This window comes from Phragmites australis, chromosome 23 (genome assembly GCF_958298935.1).
Source record: "Phragmites australis chromosome 23, lpPhrAust1.1, whole genome shotgun sequence".
Taxonomy (NCBI): Eukaryota; Viridiplantae; Streptophyta; class Magnoliopsida; order Poales; family Poaceae; genus Phragmites; species Phragmites australis.
Window position 1 is genome coordinate 23,262,068 of NC_084943.1, and position 10,871 is coordinate 23,272,938.

General features: G+C 51.7%; 3 protein-coding genes across 5 annotated transcripts; all 3 read right to left on the bottom strand.

Annotated features, from left to right (window-relative positions):
- Positions 1-333: 333 nt before the first annotated feature.
- Positions 334-2,945, bottom strand: LOC133905824 (serine/threonine-protein phosphatase 7 long form homolog). Of its 3 annotated transcripts, none has more exons than XR_009907704.1 (4): positions 2,830-2,945; positions 2,411-2,751; positions 1,250-2,335; positions 334-1,173 (listed from the first exon to the last, which is right to left on the bottom strand). XR_009907704.1 is itself a non-coding variant. In XM_062347598.1 (2 exons), exons 1-2 carry the CDS (start codon positions 2,494-2,496, stop codon positions 1,660-1,662), a joined length of 762 nt encoding a protein of 253 aa, XP_062203582.1. In that variant the 5' UTR covers positions 2,497-2,930; the 3' UTR covers positions 1,210-1,659. The 3 variants fall into 3 exon arrangements, 1 of the variants encoding a protein (XP_062203582.1); XR_009907703.1 differs by having other exon boundaries at positions 1,250-1,494; positions 1,560-2,335; positions 2,411-2,930; XM_062347598.1 differs by lacking the exon at positions 334-1,173 and having other exon boundaries at positions 1,210-2,335; positions 2,411-2,930.
- A 3,810-nt stretch (positions 2,946-6,755) lies between these two features.
- LOC133905825 (oleosin 18 kDa-like) lies at positions 6,756-7,386 on the bottom strand. Its single transcript, XM_062347599.1, has one exon. The coding sequence runs from the start codon at positions 7,338-7,340 to the stop codon at positions 6,963-6,965; it is 378 nt and encodes a 125-aa protein (XP_062203583.1). The 5' UTR covers positions 7,341-7,386; the 3' UTR covers positions 6,756-6,962.
- Positions 7,387-7,533: 147 nt separating this feature from the next.
- LOC133905822 (G-type lectin S-receptor-like serine/threonine-protein kinase At5g35370) lies at positions 7,534-10,530 on the bottom strand. The gene has a single exon (XM_062347594.1). It carries the CDS (start codon positions 10,312-10,314, stop codon positions 7,603-7,605), a length of 2,712 nt encoding a protein of 903 aa, XP_062203578.1. The 5' UTR covers positions 10,315-10,530; the 3' UTR covers positions 7,534-7,602.
- Positions 10,531-10,871: the final 341 nt, after the last annotated feature.

The window sequence follows — 10,871 nt, forward strand, 5'->3', positions numbered from 1 at the left end:
CTTCCCTCCACGCACAACCTGCAAGCAGGTAATTAATGCTATATCAATCGTTGTATATGTCTATGGGAAGTCGGTACTAGAATTTCTCACCATATTGAGATTTCCTTGCAACTTTTTTTGATCTACACTAAAACACGAATTGCTGGTTATTTAATAAACATTAAACATGTATGAAATATCGAAAATGATATATACAAATGCTTAATAAGTTACTGATAAATAAGTTATGGGTTCTAATTAGTTGAAAAAGATTATGTTAATTAAATGTAATTACCTGAACACTGAAGTGTATGGTATAGTACAAATGAGTACATAATACAGTGAATACCACTTAGTACAGATGAGTACACAAAATAGATGAGTACACAATATATTGCATTAGCTCATTAACGACGCCGACGCCACAAGCAATCCTAGGAGTGTAATCGTCTGGCGGGTGTGTGGCCCTCATCCCAGCGGCCTGAGCTGGCCCCTACCACGTGTGCCCTTTGTCCTCATCTTCATCGTCATGTTGTGTTCCAACTCCACCGAATGTGTATCCAGAACCGCTAACTCGGCTCTGCATATACCACGCTGTAGGATCGTCATGCGGGAGTGTGCCTGCCGGTAGTACGTGCTCGGTGGGAGTCCGAAATGATGAAGTGTCAGCTTCCTGGTACCAGTGTGAACCCCCTGGTGCATCGGGATATTGGGAGTATTGGCCGCTCAGTAGCTCGGTGAAGCTGCTCGCTTGCAATGCAGCAGTCCAGTCAAAATCTTGAGTGCCACTCCAGGTGGGTGTCTGCTGTGTGCAGTCAATGACGTCCTCGTGGTGAGTTGATAATCCTGGTGGAGTTGTCTGCGTAGCCTGAGTAGGTTGTGTGAACGGAGGGGGCTGCGAACCCAGTGTGCACTCCTCGGGAGCGGAGCAGACGAAGGGGCCTCCCGTGAATGTGCCTCATGAGCACTGGATGAGCGCCTGCTGTGGGAGGCACAGGACAGGTCCATGGCGGGTACGTCGTATCCCATATAACGCGGGGCGCAACCACCTAGTCCACGTATCGCGGACCAAAGGCGAGACCCTCTCGTCCTCATGTATTCCCGGAGAGGATGCCGATCCCTTCGCATGGCTGACCCACTCGCTTCCCCACATTCATGCCCCGCATGCCTATGCATTTCGTACCCCGCTTCGGTCTGTTGTTGTTGAGGGTTATGTCAGTAATACGGATGAGAAACTAATGAAAATCGTTATAAATACAACATCACTTACCACCACATGAAGAAGTCATGCACGATCTTCGGGGAAGTGTCTGGGGGCTGGCGGTACGTTGCCGCTGAGTAAGGTGGGACGCGTTCGTGATTGATACCACGCAAGGTACTCCCAATACGTGCTATCGTCGTACTGTCCCGCAGGAACGACGGCATCCACTGGGCCAGACTCCATCCACCGGGTTATGTATTCTGCATTAATCTCTGACCAGTCGTGTGTGCTTGTGTTTCCTTAAGACACTCCTCCTGTATGTGACATAAATAGTTAAAATTTCGTAACATAAGAATGGTACATACAGTAACACACTTACTCGTGCGCCTGACCAGCGTCTCGTAGGGGAGGTACTGGCACCAACTGATGATGATCAAACTGCCTTTGCACACGGTCAGGAGAATACACTTCTACATTGTTCATATAAAGAAAAAGCATCTAGTCATCCATAGGTCGGAGTCACAGAAACAAGATGATGCGATGAGGCCGCTAGTCGTAACTTCGGCCACTCGTTCACTACGCCATGGATTCCACTCCGCAAGTTTGGCGCTGAGGACGTCAAGGTCACTGATCACCCGGGCGTAGTTTTCATGGTCTTGGTGGTGACTCCATCGCAGCCTGGCATGAAGCCACCGATAACCCATCGTTGGCCTCATGTCGTCGACCACGCCGTCGGAGATGGGAACTGGATAGTAGGTCTTGCTCACCCACGGTCGACACACCGAAAGATAATCCCAGCTCCAAAGCTGTAGAAGGTGTAGGCAGCTAGAAATAGATCCCATCTTCGTTGACCGTTGGGTAGCGGCACACAATCCTTTGTATGTAGCAGCCAACAAAGCTGATCCCCAACTGTAATGTGTCGGCTCGTACGGACGTGACGTGAGCTCACGCGCTAACCATACAATATGCGGAAGTACATAATCGTCTGCCGTGTTGCAAAACATAATGCCTCCAAGCAAGATGTACAAGTACACCTCGTAATGCTGCATAACTGTTGTCTCGTCCGTATCCGGTGGGCAAGGGCTGAACTGTGGTAGGCCATGGATCCATGACATGGAGAGCCTTACATTCTTCATGTCATATTGCACGTTAAACCTACAAGATGCAGAGAATCAATGAACCACGAACAACACTGTAACGTATGAAATGCTTTATGTAATAAATAATTACCTGTCGTGAATATAACTCTTCCACTGCTCCTTTGCTGGTCGTGGAAGTACTAACAGGGTGCCCCTTATTGGGAGCCCGGTCAGCATGGCAACGTCCTGTAAAGTAACGGTTATCTCTCCGCAAGGAAAGTGGAACGTGTGCGTCTCAGGACACTAGCGGTCGACGAGGCCTATGAGCAGCGAGACCTCGATCGGCGGCAGTGGAGTCCTGCCACCACCCTCCATGGGAGCTCCTGCCATCATAAGTGCGAACGGTAGTAGTCCGGCCTGTGCGAGGGGCTCGTGGAATCGAGGGTCTAACTCCTTAAGCTTGCGCACACTCCTGGAACGCAACGGGAGCAACTGCAAAGGTATGCAATACATTTATAGAGTAAGTACCAAGGTATTAGAGCAATTAAAATTCACGTACTATCGATGTACCTGTTGCCCTGCGAAAATCATCCTTCCCATGTGGTTCTCGTCATACCGTAGTTGAAGAAGCTCGGGAAGGTGAACGTGAGCTATACCAATGATTTCAAGCCTCATGGTTCAATTACAAAACAAAGTAAGACAACAGCTATTACAAAATGGGTACAACACCTAATACGTTCATAACAAATTACAATACAATCCATGTTTCCAACAAACTTCATATAACAAACTCACTGGCACCAAAGCTAATACAATCCAGTTCGATCGTAGCCTAATAGTTTACCGTCGGGTCGGACAAGTCCTCCTGTCATGACCGGATTGCTTGCATATTTTGCACCTACGTAGTCCATCAACAGCATCTGTTGCATCCCTGTCACTGTCAAGCCTCGTGGCTCTAGGCCTTCCAGGATTCGTGCGTCTGGCCCTGGGATAAGGTACCCACCTAGGCCCCTCGATTGCTTTGTAGCTGGATCGGATGTTAAACGAATGCATCTTTGGAAGCCATGTGCTCCTCAGTGCATCGATCGTGAAATAGGGTGACACATATTGTGATCCGTCGTTTTCGCCCATATCCCTGCAAGCAGCTAAGACATGGGAGCACAGGATATAATGCAGTTTTGGCTTATTGCATGTGCAATTCACCTCGTGAGGACCAATTTGACATTGTTGCACGGTGTCCCCCGCACTGTATCCAGAAGTGTACCGACGACGACACATGACCTCAAATTCATTGTTGGTACGGTCGTAGATCCTAATCCGATGAAAGTGTGCCTTACTCCTCCTTCTGGATAAGATTTCCTCCACCTTAGGTGCGAACCGCGTGCTACACTCCATTGCAGCTATACCACAGTCTCGAAAGTAGTCAGCCGTCCTATAGAATGTGAGCTCAATTATGGCACACAATGGGAGGCCGCGTACACCCTTTAGGACATTATTGAACGCCTCAGTTATATTCGTTGTCATGATCGTATACCTATTATAAGAGAACAATTTTGGATACGATATTTTCGTAACCTAAAGGAAAATACGACCTTTCAAACGCTATGTTCTCACCTGGAACCGTGAGTATCATGGAATAGAACCCAACGCTCCGCCTGCTTTCCCGCTATCCACTGGCTAAACGTATCACATGAACGACTAATGATGGTTTAGGCCCCCACCATTTGCGTCCGCAGATGGTCCTCCTATGCTTCTTACTGTGCCATCATCTTACGAGTGATCTCATTTAACTCTCGCCATATCTCGTTGAACTTCGTCTGCTGGTTCTGAAGACATAACCCTTTGAACCTCTTCACAAGACCCTTGTTGTGGTACCTTGAGTAAAGGTTTGCACCTAAGTGTCGTATGCACCACCTTCTCTCCACATCAGGCCAAGCAATGGAGGGGTTTATGCTATCATGCAGCACATCCAACGCATGCAAGAGGCCCTTATTGCGGTCTGATATGATGCAGACTCATTCCCTATTGCCGACGACACGTGTCCTCACCAAGGTGAGGAACCACAATCAACTATCATTGTTCTCACTCTCAACCAATGCATACGCGAGAGGAATGATCTGATTATTTGTATCCGTCACCATCGTTGTCATTAGGTTACCATGGTACTTGCCGCTAAGAAATGTGGCATCCACATATACCACTGGCTTGCAATGCCTGAAAGCTTCGATGCATTGGCCAGAGGACCAGAAAAACTTATGAGGTATCGATCAGTATTGCTGTATGACCCATCATCCAGCCTGATCGGCTCATCCGTCATGGCCCACTGTGTCCCGGGGTTGGTCATGGCAATCTTCTGCAGCAGTCTCAGTGCGTAGTGGTACGAGTCTTCGAAACTTCCAAACAACATCTTCAATGCCTTATGCTTCGCTCGCCACGTGGTGTGGTAATTGATCAGCATACCCGTCTTAGTCTGCACCTCCTCCATAATGGATTTTGGCGACAAACATATGTTTGTGCCAACAAGGGTGATGAGTAGTTGGGCTATGAACCTCGCATCAACCGCGTGGCTCACATTCCTAACAGCCTCTTCGCTGCATGTATGTGGGGTGTGTCTACTCAGCACAAAATAGTTCTCATGCTTTGGCTTATGGGCTCGTACGAAGTAAGGACAAGTCGGGTGCTTCGTACACTTGACCTCATACTCCGTATGGTTAGATCGGGCACACTTGTGGTCCCTTCTTGTGATTACAGCATAGTTGCTGATAAAGTGGATGACCTCTTCCCTGTTTCGAAACTGTTGCCCCACCTGGATGTCGCTATTCTGGTATCCCCAATTAGATAGGGTGTTTTACTCACTAATGGTACAATTTAGCAGCCCATCACCATGAAAGTACTGGATCGTCGGCACTGGGTCATCGTTGTCAGCACCTTCTTCGTCGCCACTACCACCGGCTTTATCATCCATGCATCGTGCATCTACCTCACCATGATCCACTTCGGGTTCATCTGTACCCGAAGTGCCCTCCCCGACATTCCCTCCCGCCTCATCATGCATCACATTATGGTCTGATCCTTCCACGGTAGCCACCTCTTCACCATGCACCGGTCATGATACTATGTTTACATACACTTCCATTTCAAAGTTCTCCTCTAATGCCTTGCGTGAGTACAAGGCCCATGCGTTGTTCCTTCTCAAATCGAACAACATATGGACAATGAGCGAGCTGTTTGGTACAGGTCCTCTAGGATAACATTGTAGGACTGCTGGTTTAGACGCAAAAGGCTCATAACATGTGTTTGTAAGCATTCTAGATCAATTGGTAGCTCAACCGTACTCTCTATATGCTGGTAGTTCTGAATGGACACGAGTCTCCCATGCAAAACAGCGGGACGTTCTCCATAATAAATATGGATAGTTATAGCGTCTCTGCTAAACAAACGTAAATGGCCAAATAACTAATTAGATGTATGTTACATACCTACTCTATTTTAGTCAATGTATTAGCACGGAATAAATACTATACTTGCTCTAATTATATTTTCTAATCTAAATATTACGATTAATATTACACTATAGTTGCTTTTGTTGCGCGATCATACAATATGAAAATATTATACCTACTCTATTTTTTCAACTTAATATCATTTATCCAATGTATTCGAACAGAATAAATACTATACTTGCTCTAATTACATTTTTTAATCTAAGTTTTACGATTAATGTTACACTATAGTTGTTTCTGTTGCGAGATCATAGAATATGCAAATATTATACCTACTCTATTTTACCAACTTAATATCATTTATCCAATTTATTCGAACGGAATAAATACTCTACTTGCTCTAATTATATTTTCTAATCTAAATATTACGATTACTATTACACTATAGTACCGTCTATTACGAGATCATACAATATGTAAATATTACACCTACTCTATTTTAGCAACTTAATATCTACATGCTATAATTATATTTTCTAATCTAAATATAAGTACATACATAATCTATAATTCAAATAACTAGCTGATTCTGTTACGACATCATAAAATATGTAAATATTATACCTACTATATTTTATCAACTTAATAAATATAAGTACTTACTACTAAGGAAGGTTGTCCTACTACACCGCAGCTCCTCGTGCTCGATTACTCGCGCCCGCGCTAATCTGCTGCTCTGCTCGCCGTCGTGCTCTCCTCTGCTCACAGCTCCAAACGCAGCAGTTGTGCTACCATTTATAGCCTGGCTACCCGCACAATTCGACAAGCCGGCCAGCAGCAAGCAACAGACAAATTGATGCGGGGAGACGTGAAAAAGCGAAAAGCAAAAGGGAAAGTAAAAAGAAAAAGCGAAAAGAAAAAGAAAAAGTAAAGCGCGACGCGACGCGATGTGACACAAAAGCGTATTTCGACATACGGTGTGCCGAATACCAACTGTATTCGGCACACTGTGTGCTGAAATACGCTTTTTGCTGTATTCGGCACACGGTGTGCCGAAAATGACTTTTTCGGTGCACCGTACTTCGAAAATTCATTTTCGATACACCGTGCGTCAAATATATGTGCTAAATTCATAAATACAGAAAATAGTTATCTATTTTAGTAAATACGATCACGTGTATTGTACAAAATCGTATTTTTGCCGCTGTGTGTGCGTATACACATTCACGCGATGCCATTCGTTCATAATAACATACGGCATTATGCGACGCAGTGGCATACATAGTAGTAAAGTCTTTCAGGCGTTCTGTACCTTACGGCCGGCGACGTAGTGCTCGTAATTTTGAGCCTTCTTATGGTCTGTGGGCGTGCGGCGTCTTGTGCACCGCCACCTCCCTCACCCGACGGTTCCCCTGCTCCATGTATTCCGGCGTGCTTGCCGCCTTCTGCACCGCCCTCGCCAAGCAACGCCGCGGGGACGAGCACCGGGCTCAAGAGAAGGAACAGATGCGCTGCGACGGCTAGGCCGACGAGGGAAGCGGCCAGGGACAGGCCGGAGAGGATGAGGAGCCCCGCGAGCGCCAGGAGCGTGGCCACGACGAGCCCCCGCCTAAGCTGCTGCCCGCCGCGGTTCGCCATGGATCAAACAAGGATGCCACGCTGAGCAGCTCTGTGTACCCCCAAGATCGGGATCGGCTGTCACTCGTGAATCCGGCGGCTGAAAGGTTTTTCAAAAATATAAGTTTGTCTTCACATGTTAAGATTTCTGAAACTGAGTTAGGAACCAAATAAAAAGAAGAAATATTGTTAAGAAAGAAAGAGATGTATATAGTTAATAAAAATTTCCCCATGGAAAAAGAAAAGCAAAATCATTCTGGGGAACTATATATAGCACATTGTGTCATCTGGGACCCGAGAGCTGCTGCGCCAACACGCACGACGGCGGCGACCAGCTGCTGCTCGCGCCACCAGTGGCGTCCGAGTCTTTCCCCCTGCCCTTCCCTCCGTCCATCCAGCCAGCAGGCCGCAGGTCGACAAGGCCGCGGCCGTACATCTTGAGGTACCGAAGGAACTCCGTCCGGGGCTCGCCCACGTCCATGCTGCCGTCGAGCATGGCGGAAACGGCCGTCATGTTCGGCCGCAGCGCAGCGTCCTCGTGGAGGCAGCAGAGCGCCACTCGCACCACTCGTGACACCTCCTCGACGTCCGCTCTCCCCTCCAGCCTCGGGTCCACGAGCTCCCCGTACCGCCCCCCTTGCTCGTGCAGGTCCAACGCCATCGCCGGGGAGTAGCTGCTCCGCTCGCGCTCGGCCCCGCCACCCTCGGACGACGTGCCGCTGCCCGTGCCCGACAAGCTCTGCTCGTCCTTCTTGGAGTTCTTCCTCCCGCGCACGATCTCCAGCAGCACCATGCCGAAGCTGTACACGTCGGCCTTGTCGGTGATAGGAGCGTTCATCAACCACTCCGGCGCCAGGTACCCGCGCGTGCCGCGCATCGTCGTGAACAGTCCCGACTGCTCCGGGCTCATCAGCTTCGCCAGCCCGAAATCGGCGATCTTCACGCCACCACGGTCGTCCAGGAGGATGTTCTCCGGCTTCACGTCGCAGTGCAGGATCTTGCGGTCGCAGCCGGCGTGGAGGTACGCGAGCCCGCGCGCTGCGCCGATGCAGACCCGGAGCCGGGCGGACCAGTCGAGCGTGGCGGCGCCGGCACGAAAGAGGCTCTGGTCGAGGGAGCCCCTGTTCATGTACTCGTACACCAGCACCTGCCGCGCGCCCTCGGCGCAGAACCCGCGGAGCTTCACCAGGTTGACGTGGTGGACGTTGCCGATCACGGCGATCTCCGTCAGGAACTCGCGCCGGCCCTGCGCGCCCAGGCCGTTCATCCGCTTCACGGCGACCGTGCTCCGGTCCGGAAGCTCGCCTCTGAACACGGAGCCGAAGCCGCCCGCGCCGATCTGCCACTTGAAGCCGTCGGTCGCGACATCGAGGTCGCCGTACGTGAACCGGGTCGGCAGGCCCGGGATGAGGACATCCTCGTCGAGGTCGCCGCTCCCGGCGTCCTCGCTGGCCGACGGGACGGAGGATGCCAGTGACGCCAGCATCGCCGGCAGCTTGAACCTGCTGCGGTTCTTGCTGCTGCCGCCGCTCTTGAGCTGCGGCCGCCGCCTCTTCAGCCACTGTGCGCCCATCGCGTACAGCAGGAAGGAGATAACTACGGCCGCCACGGTGGGGAGCACGATGCCGAACACGATGGTTATGAAGCTCAGGGACGACGAGCCTTTGGCGTGTGGCGGCGGCGGGAGCGTCTTGATGAAGCCGACGGCGACGTCAGTGTTGGCGCGGAAGACGGAGCCAATCTGGTTGTGCAGGAGGAAGCAGGACCTGGAGGAGTTCTTGTAGAAGAAGCCGAGGCAGGAGCAGTTGGCCGAGCAGAGGTCGCGGCACGCCGGGAGGGCATCGCCGGACGTCTCGGGCAGGGCGAACTTGTTGGGCAAGTAGCCGATCCCGTCGCCGAGGCTGACGTAGCTGTAGCGAGGCGCGGCACTGCCGACGGCACAGCTGTCGGGGATTATGGGCAGCGCCGAACCATCGGCCGGCGCGCAGCCGCCGCTGGAGTAGGTGCGGAAGGCGTCGGGGCACCCGCATGTGGAGCCGTTGCCGCCGGGCGTGCAGAGGCCGAGGGACCGGCACGGCAGCGGGAGGTCGCAGTCGTTGGCTGGCGCGGTCCACACGGTGGGGAGGCTCGCGCCGGCAGTCAGGGTGAGCGCACGCAGGTGGCCGGAAGGGTCGACTTTGAGGATGCGTGAGTCGCCTTTCAAGGGCGCCGGCGAGGGGAAGAACAGCCTGAAGACGGTGTCCCTGCCGTTGGCGGCGAGGAGGTAGAGGCCGGAGGCGTTGACGGTCATGGAGGCGACGGCGTGGTTGGAGTCCTGGACGGAGGCGGGGTCCGAAGAGAGTGCCCAGTAGGTGAGGAAGCCGGAGGAGGCGTTGGCGTTGGTGGCCCACTGAAGGAGCGCGTCGTTGGGGGTGAGGACGAGGCGGTAGGCGCCGGGCGACAGGTCCTGGTCGGACGCAGAGGACGTGAGCGGTACGCCGAGGCGGAGCGCCTGTCCCGGGAGCAGCGTGTCGGTGGGGCGCTCGAAGGAGGACCAGAGCGTGGTGTTCTCGCCGTCGATGAGCTCGAGCTCTCCGGTGTCGCGGAGGCGGAGCGCGGCGACGGGCTCGCGGAGGCGCGGCGTGGACCAGGCGGGTTTGGGTTGGGCGGCGGAGGGGTCGAAGAGGGCGAGTCCGGTGGCGGAGAGGGAGAGGACGACGGACTCGAGGATGGTGGATCCGGCGGCGGTGGCGGTCCATACAGGGGTGCGGGAGGCGCTGTGAAGGACGGAGAAGAAGAAGCGGGATTGGGTGTCGGAGGCGGCGCTGGAGCCGGCGTTGTAGACGGCGGCGGAGAAGTTGGTGTTGGGGGAGAGGAGGAAGACGCCGTTGGTGTCGATGAAGTGAAAGTAGGTGAGGTTGAAGGGCGGGTACAGGTACTCGACGGGCACGATGCGCGCCGCCGCGCCCACGGCAACCGACAGGTGGAGGAGGAGGAGGAGAGGAAGCGCCGCCATGGAATGGGCACGGCCGCGCGCATAGGAAGAGGAGGAGGAGAAAAGGGAGCTTCTAGTTTTCTTGGCGAGGTGGCTGGCGTGGCGATGCCATGGGATTGATTGCAGCGGCGGCGAGGGGAGGAGCGCGTTGACTTTGAGCTGAGGATGCTGCGGCGGGAGGGAGGAAGAACCAAAAAGCAAGCAACAAGCACAGGACGGAAGCAAGTGGACAAAAAATGGAGGGAATCATTAGTTTAATTTAATTAACAAGATAGAGTAGCATTAATTTGGAGGGGCCATAAAGTGAATGAGGTCGTTGTTTGTTGCGCAAATTGATTTCAATTTCTTTTCTTTTTCTTGTGAGGGATTACTACTATTATTGATTTCAATTCGAAATGTGGATGCATCAATCATGCATGACGGAAATTTGGTTGGTCCCTCGCGCTTGCTTCAGTCAAAGCAATACTACAGTATTGTATTGGTCACGGAAAATTGACCCATTTTCCATTGTTTTTTTTCAAAGATTAAACAAAGGTGTTTTCCATTTTGTCCCCTTTTTTTTCAAGAACCAAAGGTGC

Excerpts from the sequence above, each read along its gene's own strand:
- LOC133905824 (XM_062347598.1), bottom strand. The coding sequence starts at position 2,496 with ATGCTGACCGGGCTCCCAATAAGGGGCACCCTGTTAGTACTTCCACGA. Across the intron at positions 2,336-2,410 it reads AAGAGTTATATTCACGACAG|GTTTAACGTGCAATATGACA; the intron begins GTAATTATTTAT and ends TGCATCTTGTAG.
- LOC133905825 (XM_062347599.1), bottom strand. The coding sequence starts at position 7,340 with ATGGCGAACCGCGGCGGGCAGCAGCTTAGGCGGGGGCTCGTCGTGGCC.
- LOC133905822 (XM_062347594.1), bottom strand. The coding sequence starts at position 10,314 with ATGGCGGCGCTTCCTCTCCTCCTCCTCCTCCACCTGTCGGTTGCCGTG.